Raw genomic sequence first — 21872 nt, 5'->3', positions numbered from 1 at the left:
TCTCAACCCAGATGTTTCGAAGAATGGAACTTGCATTATTTTTAACATATTGTTTACCCAATACTATGTCAATTAATTCCATAATGTTGTATAATGATACTGAGGCCTTGTTGGGGCTTTTAACTGACTGGATCTTTACTCTGTTAGACCTATCTTCAGACCATAGAAGGTCTCCCCAAGAGGCCACTGAACTTATCTGGACAATAAGACGCTGAACTTTATGCTAGGCATGTGTTTGCAAGCAATGAATCTCAACTGAACTTGAACTATGGTTATGCAACAAGGTGGAGGAATCCACCATGGGGGGGGGAGGGGCATGGGAGGGGTGGGGGCAATCCCCAGCGCCTATAAAACTGTACTACATAATATAATGTAAGCAACAATAAAAAAAAAAAAAGAAGTGATTTAAGAATAAAAAGTGATTTAAGAATTCCCCAAATAGGGGGAAAAAAACACTTCACTTAAAAAGTGGATAAAAATGGAACAGAGTTGGAAACATTCGTGGCACTGGTACAGCTGAGAGCTGAGGCAGGAAACAGAGAGGAAAACAGCAGGGGCTGAAACTGGCTGCCTTTCCTCTTTCCGTCCACCATTTGGGGACTGTATAGGGCCAATTTTTGGCCTTTTTTTTTTTTTTTGTCTCCTCTTCTTGTCACTACCTAGAAATAGAGATTAGTTTTGTCTGGCTTTGGACTTTTTATGAATGTAAATAGACTCTTGAAATGTATAATCTTATTTCTGATTTATAGTTAGTATGTATTATTTCAATGAAAATTTTCATTCCTTATGAAATCCTTTTAAAATATTTATTTTTATTGCAAAGTCGGATATACAGAGAGGAGGAGAGACAGGAAGATCTTCTGTCTGATGATTACTGCCCAAGTGATCTCAACAGCCGGTGCTGCGCCAATCCGAAGCCAGAAGCCAGGAACTTCTTCCAGGTCTCCCACACCAGTGCAGGGTCCCAAGGCTTTGGGCCATTCAACTGCTTTCCCAGGCCACAATCAGGGAGCTGGATGGGAAGTCGGGCTGCTGGGATTAGAACCGGTGCCCATATGGGATTCTGGCATGTTCAAGGAGAGGACTTTAGCCGCTAGGCCACTGCACCAGACCCCCATCATGTGCTCTTGACCTCTTGATATTAATTTCACTTCACTGATCATTTCTCCAGATAATTTCTCTGTGCTTAAGTTGCAGGCATCTAACCCAGCCCCATCATTTGCATATTTCAAAATTCAACATTCCTCAAATGAAGACTTCTCCCTGCTCCCAGTAGTCCTCGACCTGGCATTCTTCCAGTGCTTCTGATCTGAGTCAAAATACAACAGGCCTTGATTTTCACAACAGAAACATCTGAGGTTTCTAACATCTCCTACAGTCATCTGATTTCTAAGCTGTCAGTTTTTCATCTTAACTAGCTCAGGAATCATCCATGTCTCACTATCATCATTACTAGAATTCAAATTTAGATTACTGTCATTTTGAATTGTGTTATAGACTCCCTACTAATTTCCAAACAGATTGACACCACATAAAACTGATATTCATTGGTAAGAGATTGGTTGTATATTATACTAGAGAATTTCCTTTAATTAGCAAATAACATAGATCCGTTGTGCTTGAGGAACCTCTCTCTTTTTGTCTTTCTCTCCTATGCCAGATATTTTTCTGCGTATTTCCTAAAAGTGTCCAGCACAGTGTTAAAAGCTGAACACTTAAATTCAACATGGTCATCTGGAGGACAAAATGAAATAAGGTGGTAAGTGCAATTTGGTTAAAAAAAAAAAGTTCCAAAATATAAGATGCATTATTGGGGTGGAAAATTTAGAAAGCAATGCACTGATGGAATAATTACCTGAGCTGCAAAGTGCCCCAAGCTTCTTAAGAGCCAATTAGCATAATGACTAATAGCATAGTATAATTACACAGTTTGTTTGGACTCTGACAAACCCGGTTATGATCATGACTTGACCACTTAAAAGCATACATACCTATTGATGAATCATGACACCTGTAAGCCACAATTCTCGCAGTGAGAGGATACCTTAATAAGGTTTAGGTTATGTTAAACAGATAACAGGCTAAGTATCCCTAGGAAGAAAGTAAAGCTACCATATCACCATATGGAAGATGGAAGTAACTTGTGCTTCAGCAGTGCTAAAGATAATGAGCATCCCTGGAGCAGACACTAGCCCACATTCCCCCCAGAGGTTTATGGACTGGTTACTTAGAGTCTCTCCACTCTGCCACCAAGGATAAGTTTCCAGGTAACCACTGGCTCGGGATGACGTCAGCTTATGTTCCTTCTCAAAGTGTCTTCATTTTTAATGAAAATGTCCCTTACTTCATCAAGTTTGCTTCTTTTTTTCTCAGAGTAAATACTGGATTTTCCATGACCACAGTCAGGATTTTATGGTCTTGATGGAAATACATTGTTAAGTCACACACTTGTCTCTAGACCAGATAAATCCAATCATTGCGTTTATGCCTTTTATTCCAACTTGAGAACACAGCTTGGGATGGTTTTTTCATCCTCTACTGTCTTTGGCAGATATATGCAAACAATTGAAACTTTAATTAGAAACAAGTGCTGGTAGATAATAGAATAATATAATAAAATGTAAATAAAATTTAACTTTTTAAAATAAAAATTATACATAATTTGGTGAAATAAGAAATTGAAATCAGGGCCCGGCGCAGTGGCGCAAGTGGTTAAAGGTCCTCGCCTTGCACGCCCGGGATCCCATATGGGCGCCGGTTCTAATCCCGGCAGCCCCGCTTCCCTTCCAGCTCCCTGCCTGTGGCCTGGGAAAGCAGTAGAGGACAGCCCAAAGCTTTGGGACCCTGCACCCACGTGGGAGACCCAGAAGAGGCTCCTGGCTTCGGATCGGCATAGTATTGGCCCATTGCGCTCACTTGGGGAGTGAATCATCGGATGGAAGATCTTCCTCTCTGTCTCTCCTCTCGGTATATCCGCCTTTCCAATGAAAAAATAATAAAAATAAATCTTTAAAAAAAAAAAGAAATTGAAATCAAAATTACAGACTTCTGGCTTGACCCTGATATTATGTAGATTATGATTTTGAAGAAATTATTTGTTCTTCCTGGTCCTCAAGTTTTACATGAGAGGGCTGAAGTTTATTACTTTATCACAAGTTTGTGTATATATGCATATGGGAAATATGAATAGGATATGTATGTAAATACACTTATGTTAATTGGCTCATCTTCACACCACAAAGTGAGCCTGAGTTTTTGATGAGAAAGCCGATTGTAAGAGCAGGGTCCTGAAACAGGTTATTAGGAAGGGTTTAGTCCCCTGCTGAATTTGTTTATAGCATTATAATGTCTGTTTCTTCACCCATTCAAGTTAAGTAGCAGTGAGAACCTCTCAGAGATGCAAATTACTTGGCTGATTCAGGAGTGATGGTGGAGGAGTCTGTTCTTCTGTGTTGTAAGTAGGCCTCCAGGTGGCTCAGGGAAACACTCAGAGGTGAGAACCACTGCATCTAAACAGCCCCAGGGGAGAACTGCTGCTGAGTGCCTAATCCCCTGGGGGAAGTCAGTAAGGAAAGGGTAAACATAAGAAAACTTAGAGAACGTGGGGTGGAATGATAGGCACAGAGGTGAGGTAGAGCAGCAGGAGATGCACAGCTTTTCTGCAGTGAGGAACTGGTGTGGTGGTGAGAAGCAGAAGCCCCAAACTCAACAATAACACACACAGAAGCCACAAGTCCTTTGTTATTTATTAGTATACACTCATTTCTGCTACTGTGCTATGAACTTTTGACTTGATAAAAAATTGTTTTTTCCTAAGAAGAATAATTTTTTTTTCCTTAAGAAGGACAATGACACGGTTCTTTGGGATAACTTGTGCTAACCCACACAGCAATTTGTTGGGGAAACCTGCAAGGCTGTGTGGGTTAACCCAGCATGTCTTTTCCACGTCCCTTTTCAAAACTCAAATGCTTCTGATTCTAGCTTTACTTACCCTCCTCATTGTCATGTAAAAGTGTGTTTATGGTCAGGCAAGCAAAGGCAATTACTGAAGGACTATACCATTGTAGCAAAATGGGGAAAATCTATCCGGGTGGGAGTTTGCAGGGGATTCCCAGTCTATACAAAATTGTAACTATAATTCAAAAATTCAAAATAAAAATATATTTTTTTTTAAAAAAGAGAATTACTGAAGTTTCACTGAGTTAGACCAGAGAAAGCTGCAGGGGTAAGAATAAGCCTATGAAAACGACAGGGCAAGAACTCAGCGCCAACACTGTTTAGGAGGCTTATTGATGCCTTGTTGTCATCCAGGACATTTCCCTGAGAAGGGAATCCCCGGCTTTGCAATTTCCTGGCTAGCGTGAGGGCCACCAGCCTGCTGTAACCTTTCCTACGATGATCAGGGAGGGTATAGCCGTGGCACATGGTGGCAAACTGGTCTGTGAGGGCCCAGGAGACTGGGTTTCCTTTGTCATCACGGACACACACACTGGGGAAGCAGGAAATGAGGTTGGCAATGTACCGGAGACATTGCTCATTGCCACCCCTTGACCAAGTACGGTTGAGCAGATCAGCATCAGCAACACTCAGGTAGGTTAGTCGTGGGGGAGAATCTGTTCTAAAAACAAACAAATGACATAAGAATAAGTGCAAGCACAGAATCGTGTGACTTTAAACAAATCTCTTCGTACTGATTCAAAACTGTGATACTATCCCCAGGACCATGCTCAACGCTTTTCAATGAGTTAGAATCTACCATTCCTCTCCTTTTTCAGAGTTTCATTTCAGATAAGAGAATATTTGATTTAACCAAAGTAAGTATTCCTTCTGATTTTATGACCACTTGTTTTGCTCTCAATACAGATCAAGGAATGCGTTTCTTTTTGTTAAGTTAGGGCTAAGGTTTCCTGCATCCCAGGATTCCATACTGGCATATAGCCAACTGCAATTTACAGTAATATACACCAAAACCTAACTGGGACTAAAACAAAGACCTGAGTTTCACGCAATTACAAGCAGCCAACCTAGGGTCACTCACAAGCAGCTAACTAATCAGATCATGCTCCAACAAGGTAAATGCGTCATGACATCACGCCCAAATAAGGCGGGCATCCACCTATTGGGAATCAAGTGGTTTCGCTATATTTCTTTTTTAATGTAAAACTCATCAGATTTATTATAAAGCAAAAACATTGGATTGGGAGTCGACAAATTTAATAGCAACACAATTATATTATTTCAAATTTATCTAGAAAATCATTTGAGGAAACTATACTCAAAGATCCAGAGGTTTATCCTGAGACTGTGTTAAGCTAAATTCTGCTTAAGTGAAGCAGTTTTGGGTCTATAGCAAATCTGGGTGAATATGCTGATGTATGTCTCTCCCACATTCTGCACTACTGGGGATATGGAGAGGGACGGAATCCTGTGGGGACACTGGCATTAGCTGAAGTCCAAACCTGGCTCAGGCACCCATCTGGGAGCCTCGGGATTCCATAGCCTTGCCCTAGTGCACAATGGCATGCATGCACGGTCACTGTATGCACTTTACAGCTCTCACAGCCCTTGCTGATATCCTTCATGGCTATCCTGTCAGCTAGCTGTCTGCAGAACCCTGCCGGGCTGGACTCATGCCTCATGCACAGTTCCATAGACCCTGGGGTTTTCTCCGCTCCCTCCCTTATTCCCTCCCCGCCCCTCCAGCCACAACAGGGTTCTCCCCTGGCATTAAAACAGCATAGTTCCTCATAAGCAGTCTTAAATCCATCATTGTGGGCATGGACAATGGCAGAGAGTCCAGCATCCTATTGTCAAGATATAGTAAACAGTTTCATTGGGAGTTCATTTTTGTCTGGAAGTAGAGATACATACTGCATTGTGTCCTCACATCTGGATGTGATAGTCTCCATTACACAGTTATTATACATCCCCTTAAATGAAAAGTCACAAAACAAAGCAACAGGAAGAAAAAAATAGAAGCAACGCCATGAGTATATAATGAATGATTAATGTGTTGCTGAAAAAATGAAAAAGAAAATCAAGAACCTTCCTGAAGAAAATGATACTACTGTATGATCTATGAGTCAGTGAAGAATGTAATGGGAAAAAAATGTGTTTTGATGAAATGAAGACAAAATATCAAAATCCATGTGATACAGTTTCCACTGATCTTTGTCAGTGAGATGTATCTCCTGGAGGCAACAAACAGATGGGTTTTGTTATTTTAATCCTGTCTACTAATCTATTGATTGTTGAGTTTAAGCCATTTATGTTGAGGGTTAATATAAATAGGTAATAATTTTGTCCTGTCATTTAGCAATGGGTTATTCATTGATTTAGTGTTCTGTTCTTATTTTACTGTGACGTTCTTCATATTTGCCTTTGGTATTGGTGGGCACTATTCCTTTTCTCTGTCAAGAGAACATCTTTATCATTTGCACAGCAGGTTTGGAAGAGGGATGTTCTTTTAACTTTTCTTGACTGTAGAAGAGTTTTATTTCATTTTCACAGACAAAGGAAACTTTTGCTGGATATGTTATCCTGGGCTGGCAATTTTTTTTGCTTTTAGAATCTGGACTATGTTGTTCCATTCTCTTCTGGTTTGTAGAGTTTCCTGTGAGAGATTAGCTGTGAATTTAATTGCCTTTCCTCTGTATGTCAACTGATTTTTTTTCAAGCACATTTAAGGATCTTTTCCTTATGTTTGATTGACAAGGGCTTGATTATCACGATTCGTGGTGAAGATTGTTTTGGGTCAACCCTGTTGGGAGTTCTGTGCCCTTCCTAGATGTTGTTTGCTAATTCTTTCTCCAGTTTAGGAAAATTTTCTTTTATTGTTTCATTAAATACACTTGTCTATAGACATACCACCCTGAACGCACCTAATCTCCTCTGATTTCTCTACATTTCTCCTACATCTGGCCGGAAAAAAAAAAGGCCTCTGCTTGGAGTGTAGCAAGACTCATGAACTGTTCTTTAATCAAACAAACTTAGCTAAAGTTAAATTGACTAAAGCTTTTCTTTTGGTACCACATTTTTGCTTAAAAAAAAAATATAATAGAATTCTTTTTGTGAAATCCTGAGTTCTACTGAAACATTTTGTGAGGTTTGGGGCAAGGCTAAATTTCTGAAATGCTATTTGTTTGTTGTTGTTGTTCAGTAAATAAATGTCTTCGAATAGAACCTTACTTTTACATATCTATGGCCAGAAAATAATTACAAATTGCTTAATATGCTAGCCATAAACACATACTTTCTAGAAATGTTAGTTTTTTTCCCCAGAGCACTTGCTTGGGTGTGTTCTTCGTTAGGTTGAATATTCACAATCTCCAGTTTTTCCACTTCCTTTTTTATAGGCCACTAATGTTATGCAAGTTTCTATTAATTTACTGTATAAAATCAGTTATTAAGATAAAAAGGGAATTGCTGCAACTTCTAGAAACTCAGATTACTTAGTAGAAAACATACAAGGCTGATAACGCTTCAGAATTTGTTTTCTTGAAGTTTTCAAGTTCACAAGATCGTCTTCAGTGACTTACATCACTGGATATAATTTATAAAACTTTCAGTTGCATTTTCTTTTCTTTTGAGCTGTGTGCCGTGAGCTCACATTTCTAGCATAAGCTCAGCTTTGGCATTGGGCTCGTCAGCCCTCCACTTAGCAAGGGTAAAAACAAACATAACTGGTTTGATAGCATTTTTTAATCCCATTTCAAAAACATACTTTAAAGCAAGGGCAGTGATGGCTCAGGCAGAAATGTGTCAGGATGCTTTGACCTTGCAGCTAAACGAAGTGGTATTTAAGAGTTCACAAATTTGAGTAATGACAGTTATTAAAGCCAAATTGCCTCACCTTCTTTTGCAAAAGAGAACAATTCAGGTTAAAATTAGACTTCACATGGTGATAATAAGTGTTTAAAGAGATGACAGTATCAGTTGCCCAATTTTGTCATTACACATTATGTACCTGTATTGAAATAGCATCATCTATACCACACATACATAGCTTGTGTCAATTCAAAATACAAATAATTTTTTAAATAAATAGAAAAAATAACCAACAAAATTCAATTTAAAAGTCCTGATTAGGGAAAGAGAAACATTTTAGATTAGATCTTGGGGATAAAACTGTTAGCAGACTGTGGGAAGCTCAAAAGGATAGTGGCCTGGATTCTTCTTCAACAACAACAACAACAAAAATAAATAAAAAGATGAAGGGAAACTGATTTGTTACAACAAACTTCAGAAATATTAACCAATCCCAAAGTGTGGACAATATTTGGATGCTTATTCAAAACAAACTCTTAAAAACATTATGCCAATTTGGGAAATGTGAATGCTAAATATTGTCAACAAAGTTTTAAGGGCTTGTGCAGAGAGAATTAACATAATAGGTGTAAGGTCATCATCCTTAGAAAGGTATGATGGCAAGTTCCTGGAATGGCGTCTGGGAACTTGGACCTGGAACAGTCTTGCTGTTTCCAGACTGACAGGAGTAGCTCTTGGTCTCACCATGATTGAACTCTTTAAATCACGTGGCTCACATTGTACACCTGTTTTCTTTCTTGGATTCTAGGGAACCAGTTTGTTCTAAGCAGAAGGTGCCTTCGATAAAGATCTTGGACATTGAGCCTCTAATGAACTTCCCTGGTAGCCAATATTTGACATATGTTGTCATAATTAATATCTGAGAAGTTAAGCACATTCTGTGTGACTCTACAGGAAGAACACTTTTGAAAGCCTCAGTAGTTTTCTTTGGACCAATCCATCTTTTCTTTGTGTTGGTTTTACTTTGTATGGTTTCGTTGTGATCAACCATGGCAATCACTATGACTATATTTTCTGAGTCTTATGAGTCAGTGTTCTCCCTGCCCCCCGCCCCCCCAAAAAAAGCCCATAACTTTTAGTGACACTATCTAGTCCTGAAATATTTAAGGATGATATCTGGAACATTTCCTTTTAGATACACAAGGAGACAGAAGAAAAAGCATATAAGGGTATGAATTTTTAAAAATCCACCAAATAATGATGGAAGGCTCTTTATACTGTTCTCTCAGTATTTGTAGATTTTTTTTTTCAGTTGTTTAAAAAACAAGGAGTAGGTATTAAGACCAGGGGTAAAAATTGCCCATGTTGCACATTGGAGTAATTGGGTCTAGTTGCCAGCTCCAGCTCCTGATCCTACCTTCTCATCAATGCAGACTGCAGGAGGCTTGTGTGATGGGTGCAGTGTGCAGCTTTCTGCTCCCTTCTGTGAGAGTTGGATTGAGTTCCCTGGCTCCAGATTTTGCTCTTGGTCCAACCCTGGCTACTGTGGGCTTTTGCAGAGTGAATTATTAAGGAACAGGATACTAAGCAATAATTTTCTCTATATAGATTATGAAAATCCAGATATGTTGAGTTCATTTCTAATTATAGATGAAAATACTGATACTGTTTTTAAGGAAATTAAGCAACCAAGTCCAGAGAAGAAAATTGTGATATTCTGTGTCTCTACACATGCACACACACACACACACACACACACACACACACACACACACACACTTAAACACAAATTTAGGCTCAGTGACACACAATGACTTTTTATATATTTTCATAGCTATAAATCCCACCCTCAAGTGCAGAATGCAGTTATACATACAGAAAATGGGTGTCTGGCAGAGATGAAACAGGAGAAAAATGGACAGCCATAAAGGAAGTTAGCTTTGTAGCCAACTGCTTTGAGTCAGCAACAGCCTTAGAAACATCATATAATTCATTTTGAAGCCCTATATAAAGACATAATTAGAAACATGACATTTTATTTGAGAAAGCATTTGCAAACATTTATCTGAAAAGAAGGTAAATTTGTTGTATTTTTACATGGGGTATCATTAATAAGATCATTATCACCCATGTTATTTCAACTACTTTATATGTAGAATATTAAGGTATTCCTTGCCTTGTTTCAAAACTTCTGGGGAATTTTCAAATTCCAATCATGATGCTCATTATGATGACCTATCATCTTCTTTTTCTGGAAATTTTTGATAGGACCATCCCGTAAGATATTGTAATTTCTCATATGGATTTTACTTTATTTTTTGATTACTCAGATTAATCTTGAACCTTATGAAGTGAAGAATCATATTTCATAGCTCTAAAAGTCTGTGATCTACCATATGGGTAGAAGTGTAGGAATACAGATTTCACTGCAACAGCAAACCAAACTGATAGACTCTTTTCCAGCTTGCTGGCAAAATGTACATTATAAAATTGGAAGGGGGTGGGTGCCAGCATTGTGGCTTAACAAGCTAATCCATGGTGCCTACATCCTATATTGATGTCAATATGTTTCTAAGCTGTTCCACCAACTGCCAGCTTATGGCCTCAGAATACAGCAGAGATGGCCCAAGTCCTTGGGACTCTGCACCGATGTGGGAGACCCACAGAAAGCTTCTGGTTCCCAGCTTTGGACCAGTTCTGCCATTGTAGCTATTTGGGGAGTAAACCAGTAGGTGGAAGAACTTCTGTATCTTTCCTCTCTGTAAATTTGTTGCCTTCAGATTAAAAACAAATCTTAAAAAAAAAAAAAAAACCCAAAAAAACCAAAACACTGCAGTGTAAGCTTGTTGCTGGTAAGATTTATCCAAAACTTAATTCACTCAGATCCCACTTGTTTATTATAATTGTACTACATTATCTATAAATCTTTATTCAGTACTTGTGTTTAAAGCCATGTGTTGGGCACTACTTCACATTAGTACATGATAAAAAGGAGAAACATGTGACTGGATAGTGTATGCAGTTGCTCTTGATCTCACCTTGTATCTGAAAAACTTGGTCCCAATTAATAACGTCATGATCTTCTATGAGCTGTCGGTAAGCCATGGCATCCTTGTAGAACACAGCGTAGGCGTTAGTATAATGGTCAAGATTATCCGCCTCAGCCTAGGACAGAAGATACAATCATAAAAACAAACATGTTGTCTGGATAACCTAACTTCTAGGTAGATTGGATATTATTAGCTGGACATGCATACCTAATTTTCTGTTAGCAATATCAGCTACCTAAAAACAAGCATGTGAGTCTGAGGCTAATAAATTGTAGTGAGGGTAGGAAGGAAAATTCTTACACTTCTGCTTGATTCCTTTTTCTGAGGATAATAACTGTTTTAAGATATTTCACATTTAAAAAGATTTTTTTTTTTTTGAAATCAGATATTCAGAGGGAGAGACAGAAAGAAACCTTCATCTGCTGGTTCACTTCCCAGAGCCCACAGTGGCTAGGGCTGAGGCCAGGAGCCAGAAGCTTGATCTGCGTCTCCCATATGGTTGGTAGGAGCCCAAACCCTTGAGCCATGATCTGCTGCTTTTCCAGGTCATCAGTAAGGAACTGGTTTAGAAGATTTGAACCTGCCTTCATATAGGATCTTGGCATCACAGGAGATGGCTTTACCCAGTGTTCAAAACATGGTTCCCTATTTCACATTTTAAACTATTTTATTTACCTAAAAACATACAGCTCAATGAATCTGCCTCTGAGAATCAGAACTCTCAGAGTCTTCCCAGTGTGCCCAGGCAGGACAGCACTTCTTTGATCTCTTGAACTTATCTCTGGTCTCAGAAGAATAATGAGGTTGATGTTTTACTTTTCATCTTTGTTTCATATTTACTGATTTAACTAAAGTCACGAATCCAAAAGAATCGTTCACTCAGTCGAAAAGTATCTACATATCAGCCATGTGTGCCCCATGCTTCTTCTAGGGATTTTTGAAAGACTAAGAAGATATTTTATTGTTTCAGCTACAGGTCTTTCAAATCCCTGACACCATGAAGCCAGTCAAATTGAGAAATCAATGATAAAATGTGTAGCACAATAAAACAAGGCATGCAGCTATGGTTTCACTATGCATTTATAGGAAACTGGAGCCAGTCATTGAACCAGACCCTCCAATGTGGGACATGAGCATTCCAATCTGCATCTTAACTGCAGGCTAAATACCCTATGCAGCTCATGCTCAGTTTTATTTCTTTTCAAAACTGTACCTCTTTCCGTCTCCGAGTGATGACAACCTTGAAATCTGGCCATGAATCCAGCACCACTTCCTTTTGAAAGGGATTCCCACGGTTTATGTTCATCACTGCTCCAAACACCTGAGCCAGGGATTCCAGAGAGAAAACCAATCACACCGCTGCCTCTTACCTTTCTTAGTTCCTGTCCTTCTATACAATCAGAGCAGAGAGAGGAGACCGCAAGCACATTCACATAGAATCTACATATTCCGCTGTTGTTATTTTAGAAAGTGTATTGGGATTTATGAAATTCTCTCCACACAAAAACCTGCTTTTCATTTTTATGTTTTTATTACAACAGCAAAAGCTACCAAATTGATAGGCTTATTAGGGGGTTGCTTGATACTTAGACCGGCAATAAATACTTGCAGTAATAACCAGAAACAGCTGTATGAATTTAAGGCTCATGCATACTTAAAAAGTTCTACAGATAACTTTGTTGCTCAGCTGCTTTTGAAGTTGACAATTCTATCTGAAAACAACCTGCCCAGTGCAACTACTTCAATTATGAACTAAATTTAAATATAGGCAATATTTCAGGGCTTGAACTGGTACTGCGTGGGATGGCAGTGTTGCTGGTTGAGGTTTAGCATGCTACAACACAGCACCATCTCCCATAGTAATTTTATAATAAACATGGAAAACAATCTATATGGATACCAACAGTGGGATGACTAAATAAAGTGTGGTATATTCATACAATGGATTATAAAACTGCAATGCAAACCAGCAAACTAAAGGCACCTGGATCTCTATGAACCTCACTGAACACACAAGAAAATGAATAAAAGCAGCTAGATACAAAGAGGACACTTTTTAATATTTCCTTCAACAAGTAAGTCTAAATTATGGTCTGGAAGTCAGGCTTTCGATCAGTTTTGGCAAAGCAGGAAACTGATTAGAAAAGAGCATTTTGGCTGGGAAGAGATGGCATCAGAAGAAAAGGTACTGAATATATTTGTGAAAATTCATCAAACAGATTATTTCACATACATTTTTTGAATGTGTTTAGACATCAATGGAAATCTTTAAAAAAATGTTAAGGGTGTTGGAGTCTACTTACTTAGTGTATTACTACCTTCTATCACCCACCTCTTTTCAGTCTGAACATTACATAATGCTCTTATCTCACCAAGCCATGACCTCACTCAAACACTCACAGAATGTTTCTTTTAAAACAGTTTGGCTGACGTCAGTGTGCAGCATGGATGACACTCAGTGTAAATCCAAGAACTGAAGTAACCTGGAAGGGCTCAGCTTGTCTGTTAATCATTACATTCTCTAGCTGTTACCATAAGGAGGCCAAGTGATGTTTATCAAAATGGTTTCAAATGAGGAAATTAGACATTCATCTTTTAAGAAAATGACTCATATCTCACTGGAGTGTTCAATCATTTGGGAACACACTCAATATTTAATTAAATAATGTATTTGTGTAAGATTTGGAATGAATTGAAAGATTTAGCTTTGATTTAAAAAAGGGAACTTTCCCAATTCTTATTTATTCAAAGAGTAAGCGTTGAATGAGGAGTGAGAAATGAAAATCCAGGGCAGGTCAGCAGATTGGAACATTTGATCACTTAAACACTGAACCAGTTACAAAATATAGTTATCAACTCCAAAGAAAGGAGGACAGGCGAACACAGAATACAGGATTTAGGCTCAGGAGCAGGAGCGTGAGCACAGAATACAAAGCACTTTACTCATTTGATTTCTTTTCCCCCAGAAGTACAACAGACATATTTTTCAGCATAAAAATTGCTCAAGGAGAGAGAGACATCCCTCTCCCCCTTTCTATGTACTGGACATTCCACCAACTCTTGCTACAAAAGCCATGGCAAACTACTTCTTGGAGAGGCATCTTCTTTAGGAAAATATCTTCCCCTTGTCTCCTTTGCTTGTCACAAGCAAATACAGCCTTCCTTTGAGAAACTCCTGTTCGAGGCTTATCATTTGGTGATACCTTGAATGAATGGATCCCTGTGCCTGCTAATGAGAAATATTTTCAGCTATCTCTTGCAGAATTACTTAGACATATTATTAAAGCAAAGAAGCCTCTTATTCCATTAATCCACCTCAGTGTTAATATTCAAAATGGAAAATTTGGGTCATATGGTTGATTTAGTGCCATTTTAAACACTGAATAACATTCAGATTTTTAATATTAAAAATTATTTTGAAAGGCAGAGATACATAAACAAGAGAGGTAGAAATATCTCCCATTCACTGATTCCTGTTCCCACATGGCCTCCACGGCGGGGCTGCGCTAGGCTAACGTTAGCAATCAGGAGCTTCATCCTGGACTGCTGCGTGGCTCCAAGGGGACCAAGCATTGGTTCTATAATTTACTACTTTCTCAGGCACATTAGCAGGGAGCTGGATTGGGAGTGGAGCAACCAGGACTCGAATTGGCACCAGAAAGGTGAAGCTTCACCCATTCTTCTGCAACAGTGACTCCCTCAGATTTTTTTTTTTTCATAGTATACAGTTTAAGTGCTGTTAGTAAGCCAAGACGACCATATTTGATCACCACAGTGCACTGTACTATATGGCTCCTTCTAGGTAACTTATTCAGGGTCCCAAGGCTTTGAGCTGTCCTCCACTGCTTTCCCAGGCCTCAAGCACGGGGCTGAATGGAAAGTGAGAAGTCAGGACATAAACCAGCACCCATATGGGAATCCAAGTGCATTCAAGGAGAGGATTTAGCCACTAGGCTACCTCGCTGGGCCCCCTGATTCCTATCTTTACAAATTCTGATGGTTTTTCTCCTGGGATATTTACATTTCACTATCACGGGAAAACACCATTATAGCACTGTGGCTCTGCTAAGGAAACTCAATGCTTAGGAGTAATTTTATTGGATTCTGTAATTTCTCCCCCAGCTAAGTTATTATATTTCAATTTTACATTTATTATAATATTTGATTAGTGACATCTTCCATAGTAGTGTTATCAGTTGGCCCTTCTGAATTTTAGAACAGATGGAGGCTTTTTAATGAATAGAGTCATTCACAAAATTTCAAAAAAGATTTTGAAATAAATGGAAACATAATTTTATAAAAACTCCTCAGGGCTAGTATTGTGGCACAGAGGTAAAGGCTGGATCTGGGTCTCCGGCATCGCATAGGAGAGCCAGTTGGAGTCCCCGGCACTCCACTTCTGATCCTGTTCCTGCTGATGGTCGGCTAGAAGCAGTGGGAGGCAGCTCAAGTGTTTGTGTCCTGTCAGCCACAGGGGAGACCCTAAAGAAGCTCCTGGCTTCAGTCTGGCACGGTGTTAGTCATTGCAATCATCTGGGAGTGCATGGAATAGTTCTCTCTCTGTACAACTGTGAATTTTAAATAATTTTTTCACTCTCCCTTGACCAAAAATAAAATAAAATAAAATAATAATAAAATAAAAACCTGAACTTCAATTCTATTGTGTCCCTAGATTTCACTTTTAAATTGCAAAACATCTTAATTTTATCATCTGCCACTTTAAACATCTTAAAAGTTGAATTTGTTTCAGAAATAAGCATTGCTTAAATTTGTCTAGGTGTCATCTAGTGTGACTGTAAAAATTACAGTTCCCTGGGCCTTATTTCCATTCTACTGAATTCGTCTCTAGCAGGGACAGTTGGGAAGCTGTGAGTTTAAAAAGTGTCCATAGTCTGATCAGAAAAAAACATGGAAGCAACCACAAGCCTGACATTATGTCACATTATTGGTACAATAAAGAAATTGAATGATGTTCTTAGGGTCATGGTACCTTGAGTGACTCAGGAAAATGACTCTTCAACATCTTCTCCAGTATCATCAACTTGGCAGAACAATTTAACACCAACATCTTCTCCAGAACTCTTGCAATGCCACACCTAATTAGAAATTTGGAGTGCACATTAAATTTCTGCCTGTTAACATTCATGTTAACTTAGGAATATCATTGTTGTCATTGGGTGTAATTCAGTGGGCAACCCAATACATTGGAAACCGAGAGGCAGTGATATAATTGTGTTCAACTCTTCCTTCAGGGCACTTAGAACAGTTCTAATTTTACATTTATCTGTTCTTTCTTTGACCTGAATCTGTTTTAGGTAGCCACTGAGCTGCCAGAACCTAGCCTTTATGTGTTTTTTTTTGTTTGTTTGTTTTACTGTGTCAACAGCGCCTCCTACAGGGCCTGGTGCATGGCAGGGACATTCTAAATGGTCGAACAGCTAATATGAAGCTCAGGGTAAAAATGATGGGATCGGCTAAATGAGGAAAATCCCCCCAAATAAGGAGGGGCAAAGACTGGGGAAAAAAAAAAAACACTTGAGAAACGCAGGTGGTTACATGGCACAGCCTCTAGGTATACACCTGGATAGAAGATCAAGAGTCTGAGCGGGCAGTCTCATTCCGCGTAACATTGAAAAGAGAAAAGACATAAACATGATTCATACAGGCACATCTATTCTCGTACATTTACATTTTCTAGATAGTAAAGTCTCTACTTCCCCTGAAGTGCTGTTCTCAAGAAAACCTTTCCCTCCAGTTCCAATCAGGACTTGGCTGATTTATATGGGCCAAAAATAAATAAACAAACAAATAAACAAACAAATAACCCCGACCTTCAGCTTCGTGGAGCGATAGACACCTCTTGGCAGTTGGCACTAGGGAGGTTAACTTAACTCAGACATGAGAACGTGATGTTTTGGGAATTATTCCTTTACTGCAGTTTCTGCCAGAGAAAGCTACTTGATCTCTCTCTTCGTGGTTTATCTGTGTGATTGTAAAGCACTCAAGTGTTTGCTTGTGATCTACTTAAAAACCACAGCAAAACTATCTTGAAGTTTTTGTGAATATGAATCTTAGGAGGTTCAATCGAGTCTTGTGGGAACTAGTTCACTGAGCAGTTCAACTGAGGTGTTGTGTTCTCTGCAGAAATCAGAAGAGATGCGAAGAACCAGGGCAGCACTAGATGTGTAAGAAAAAAAAAAATCCTCATATTCACAGTGAAGGCAATGTAACAAACTTTGAAAAGAGTAAGTTTCCAGATTTTAAGATGAGCAAAGAAAGGGGAAGATTAGCTATCATCTCTTTATTTTAGTATTGTTTGATTTTTTTTCACTCATTTGAGTAATCTCTAGATAAAAATATTATCCCTTTTACTAGATACTCTTATTAAATCCATTCTGAAATAAAATTGTTTCAAAGAGCAGTTGATCATAAATCTCTATTAGGTTTGATGTATAGAAGATGTTTTATAATATAATATATTGTAAAGCAGCTAATGCAAATATAGGAATAACAAAGAATTGATGATTTGCTTATTTATTACCTAGTTTGTTTTCTAAAAGGCACAACACTATTATGAAAATAGATAAAATGTATCATGATAGGAAGAACAAGCTAAAGCTAATATCCAAGTAACAGTAAAAACACAGATATAAAATAAATTCAGAGTAAAAAATGAAATTACCATGCAAAACAAATGGAATAGACTACCATAAATGGTTGCTTTTCCTTATTCTTGGATTCCATAGTTGACAATTCACCTTCTTGCTAAAATTGTAGCCATCAAATTTGTAACCATCAAATCAGTACCTGCAATGCTTTGGTAGTCACTTGCAGATATGTGCAGAGCAGCGAAACACAGGACTCTCCCAGCACGCATTTTCTCCCAACACACATTTTCAGTTGAGTTTTAACAGGGCATTCGTTATGGTTTTTCTTACTTCAGTTCTTACATTGTAAATACTTTAGCGTACTTTATATGGTCTATTTTTTGCATTTTTGTTGTTTTGGCCAGTGATTTTGCTGGTTAGAATGACTCTCCCAAGCTAGGGTCTAATTACTGTTTTATTGCTTCTAAACACAATAAAGCCTTGATGTGTCTTAAGGAGAAAATACATGTGTTAGGTATAGTAGGTGTGAGTTAAGTTGCTATTGTCATGAGTTCAGCAACAATTATTCAACAGAATATATTGTGCTTTTATGTAAAACACTCCCAAAAAGCTAGATTATGGATTCAGGTTTTGATGAAATCAAAGGTTTATGGAAATCCAGTTTTGTATTTCCACATGGTGTGATGTTTCCATACTGGCAAAATCAATGTTTGGTGTGACTTTATTGAGCGTGAGTACTACAAACGGTGACAATCTACTATATTTGAAGTAGGGAAAAAACCCACTTTTGATTCAAGTTTTCTAATAGTTAACAGAAAAAACAAACGTGATTTCTCTTCGCTTTTATTTACTTTCCACTGTGTCACCGCTAAAGCTTTGTTGTCCAGTTTCTTAATGGAACAAACCCTTTTTGATCAGACAACAGTGTATCTTTCTAGACTAACATACAAAAAAATGAGTCAGCATGACAAAATCAAAAATGTGTCCCTCCCATGGTTTCGCACAGAAAGAACGCTATAATTAACACTCAACGTTTGACAAATTAACACAAACTTGTCAAATTTTCTGTGGTCATATGAGTGTCTTTAAATGTCACAAAAGAGGATGCAGAAATTCTCAGAGGTAGAAAATACTTTATATATTCTAAATTATGTTAGAAAGTCATAATAATAGCAATTATCACTGACAGTTACACGGTCATAATGTCACATCCTTAGCTCTCAATTAGATTCCTCATGATCAGAATGCAGTTCTAGAACTGAATGGAAAAGGTTTGCAACTCCCTTAACCAAACTGTTGTCAAATGTGTTTGTCAAGAAAAGGAAAGAGGTGATATAAAAACCAACATTTCTTTGGGATATTTGAGTATTCAACAGCACAGAGCAAGCACCTAACATATTCTATTAATAATACAATGGAAGCATGATCTTTCCTCCTCGAGAAAGTTTTAATTCTTACAAATAAAAGATCTGTTTTCGTGGTGTAGTGTGCCATTTAAAATACAGTCATGAGCATTTGTTAAGGAAGAAAGAAATAAATATTTCCAATCAATACTTAGAATTAGTTTTCAAACTGTCAGCTTCTTTGTTTAGAGTTTACCCTCCAAAGCTTTGGCTGTGCTCCCATCACAATGAAAATAATCTAATATTGTGTATTATTTATTTTTCTTAAAGAGCAAAATTTGAATATAAGATGTTGATTAGTAGAGGCTGGTAAGGGTGGGAGGCATGAAAGGAATTTGGATAAAAAATAGGCAAAACCGGGGACAGTTCATTGTTTGTGATAAACATTACAATACCAGATGTTAACAGGTAAAATGAGTGGAAGGCTATATAATTTGCTATGTTACTACCTCAAAATTGTTGTTTTGTTAAGTTTAAAATAATAAGAAGCCAGTCTGAAATGTTTTTAAAAAACCCCCAACAAAAACAAAACCACACCCAAATAACACATTTATCCTCTAATCTTAAATGTAATTAAATCAAATGTAATTTATTCTTTCTATAGATGGTAAATTTTACCTATTTCTGTATTATTTCCTGTGATTATAAACTAAATCCATAACTTGATTTTATCATTTTAATAAAAAATGCTTACCTGATGTTGAGATTGCAGTCTGAAGCCAAGGTCCTTTAGTTGTGCACTAGTGTGCAAAGCTCCTGTTGTATAAATGGTAAATTTATACTTCTAGGCTACTTCCCTAATTAGTCCTTAGTGAAATGAGTAGGGAGAAAGAGAGAGAGAAAAAAATGCCCACACCTGTGGATGGGGAGGGGTTTATGATATCGGTTGGGTGAAAAATCCAATCACAGCACAGGTAATTTATTCCTGTCTCTTCTGTCTCATTTAGGTTATGGTGGAAAACTCAGTTAATCCTCTTCTTTATTTAGAGAATCACACTTTCTGCACACACACACAGAGCGATTATTCACCAGGATCTCATGCAAGGGAATAAAAAGGCATGGAAGTACCAGGTAAATACGGAGTACTATAACAAAATAAGATAGAAACGTTGAGGTCTGATGTATTCTTGCCTATCTATTCTGAAGGAAATTATTTTGGTGTCCTAAATTCCCAAGGCTTTAGAAAGGGTCTAACGTCTAAAGAGGTTACCTGAAGAATTTGGAACCATTATGAGAATCTCAATTTCTTCTTTCATACACACTTGATCTTATTTAGAATTTATTCAGAATTTATTCACTTCCCTTAAATGACTGTAATATCAACAACCGTGTAGGTATTTACTTGGGCATCTCAGCATGCAACACAATACCTGAGTCTGTCTTGGGATAATAATATCTCTTCTTCATATTCCTCTTTGTTCAATCTTAACAACTACATCTTAGGCCACTTCTAACCAATCTTTGATAAGTTTACTACAGAAACTTTACAGCAGAGATCACTGTAATGAGGTAATAAGAAGCAAGGCTAAGAAAAGTAGTTCTATGATGCCTTCGTAGCAAAGAAGCATATATACTGGTCACAACTCTTAAGAAAAACACACAAAAATGCCCATTTTAAGACAGGTTAAAACTCAACAAAGAAATCGGAATTTCTCTGTGCTTTTGCTTTTCGTAGTTCCTTTTTCTTTCTCAAAGCTGAATCTTATTTGATGAGTGAAACATGAGAGGATTTAGAAGGCTTGTGCTTAGAAACCAAACCAAAGTGAACAAACCAAATACTAATTTTGACAGGTGCAACTGCATACTTTTGGTAAGCAAAGAATGTGAAGAAATTCTATCCAAACCAGGAAATAAAGCAAATCCCTTAATTATAGGATCCAATGGAGGTGGCTCATATTTAAACAAAATTCATTTGTTAAACACATATGAATTGGAGAAAATAAAAGGCTCATACATAAAGAGCTTTAGGTGACATTACACTAAGCTCTGCAATGAATACCTAATACAATGTCTCATCATATCATTTCCCTTCCTTCAGGATTACCCTACACCCATTTTTAAAATACATTCAGCAATTTTCCCTTTTATCATTATTGTTACTAGGACTGATGTATTTTCGGTCAAGAGTTATAGAGACAGGCAGAAAAATCTTGCATCTGATAGTCACTCTCCATTTGGCCACAAACTGGGGCAGTGGCAGTTCAAAGCCAGGAGCTAGAATCTTCATCTGGTTCTCTCACACAGGTGGCGGGGACTCACACACACTTGGTCTAACTTACTTTGCTTTCCCTGGTCACCAAAAGGTAGCTGGAACAGAAGTGGAGCAGCCTGGACAAAGAACTACACCCATATGAGATGCCAGTGTCACAAGGGTGCTTTAACATCGTGCCACAAATCTAACACCTAGTTTAAATTTTTACTCAATCTTTGTGACTCTGATAGGTGAAAACATATCATTACTTTAGTTCGCATATGTGATTACTACAGGGTTGGTAATATTTTAAATACCTTATTGATCATTTATAAATATTCCTTTGAGAATTATCATTCTGTTATTGGTTGATATTCCTAGGACCCTTCATTAATAGGAAATTGCTTATTTTATATATATATAGTATTTTCCATTCTATATTGTCTTTAGTATGGCATAGATATTTTGAAAATTCTATTATCTTAAAAATTTTTATTAAACAATTTATTTTGGAAAGTTAGATTTGCAGAAAGGAGATAGAAAGATCTTCTATCTGCCACTTCACTCCCCAAGTGATGGCAATGGCTGGAGCTGAGCCAAATTGAAGCCAGGAGCCAGGAGATTCTTCATGGTTTCACACATGGGTGCAGGGTCACAAGGCTTTTGTGATGTCCTTGACAGCAAATTGACCTCAGAAAGATTTCCTCATCCTTGGATCGGTGCGATCAACAGCATTTCATAACATCAAAACCACCTGAGCAGAACTCTCAGAGCATGCTCCACATTGGGGACCCTTGGATGACACTGGGGGAAGCCATTCCCTATCCCTGGATACTGGGGTAGTTGGGAGGCT

General features: G+C 37.9%; 1 protein-coding gene across 1 annotated transcript; it reads right to left on the bottom strand.

Moving 5' to 3' along the window:
- Positions 1-4187: 4187 nt before the first annotated feature.
- On the bottom strand, positions 4188-15909 carry GLYATL3 (glycine-N-acyltransferase like 3). Its single transcript, XM_040982998.1, has 5 exons — positions 15808-15909; positions 12031-12138; positions 10806-10932; positions 9644-9770; positions 4188-4618 (listed from the first exon to the last, which is right to left on the bottom strand). Exons 1-5 carry the CDS (start codon positions 15883-15885, stop codon positions 4195-4197), a joined length of 864 nt encoding a protein of 287 aa, XP_040838932.1. The 5' UTR covers positions 15886-15909; the 3' UTR covers positions 4188-4194.
- Positions 15910-21872: the final 5963 nt, after the last annotated feature.

Source organism: Ochotona curzoniae, unplaced genomic scaffold, assembly GCF_017591425.1.
Source record: "Ochotona curzoniae isolate NIBS_2020 unplaced genomic scaffold, NIBS_Ocur_1.0 contig_3819, whole genome shotgun sequence".
Classification (NCBI taxonomy): Eukaryota; Metazoa; Chordata; class Mammalia; order Lagomorpha; family Ochotonidae; genus Ochotona; species Ochotona curzoniae.
Note: the sequence above shows the minus strand (reverse complement) of the source record. Positions and strands in the feature narration are given on the sequence as shown.

Coding starts and splice junctions, on each gene's coding strand:
- GLYATL3 (XM_040982998.1), bottom strand. CDS start 15,885: ATGTTGGTGTTAAATTGTTCTGCCAAGTTGATGATACTGGAGAAGATG. Junction 12,139..15,807: donor ATTTTCCTGAGTCACTCAAG/GTACCATGACCC, acceptor TCCCTGGCTCAG/GTGTTTGGAGCAGTGATGAA. Junction 4,619..9,643: donor CTGCCAGACACCCATTTTCT/GTATGTATAACT, acceptor GTTTGTTTTTAG/AACAGATTCTCCCCCACGAC.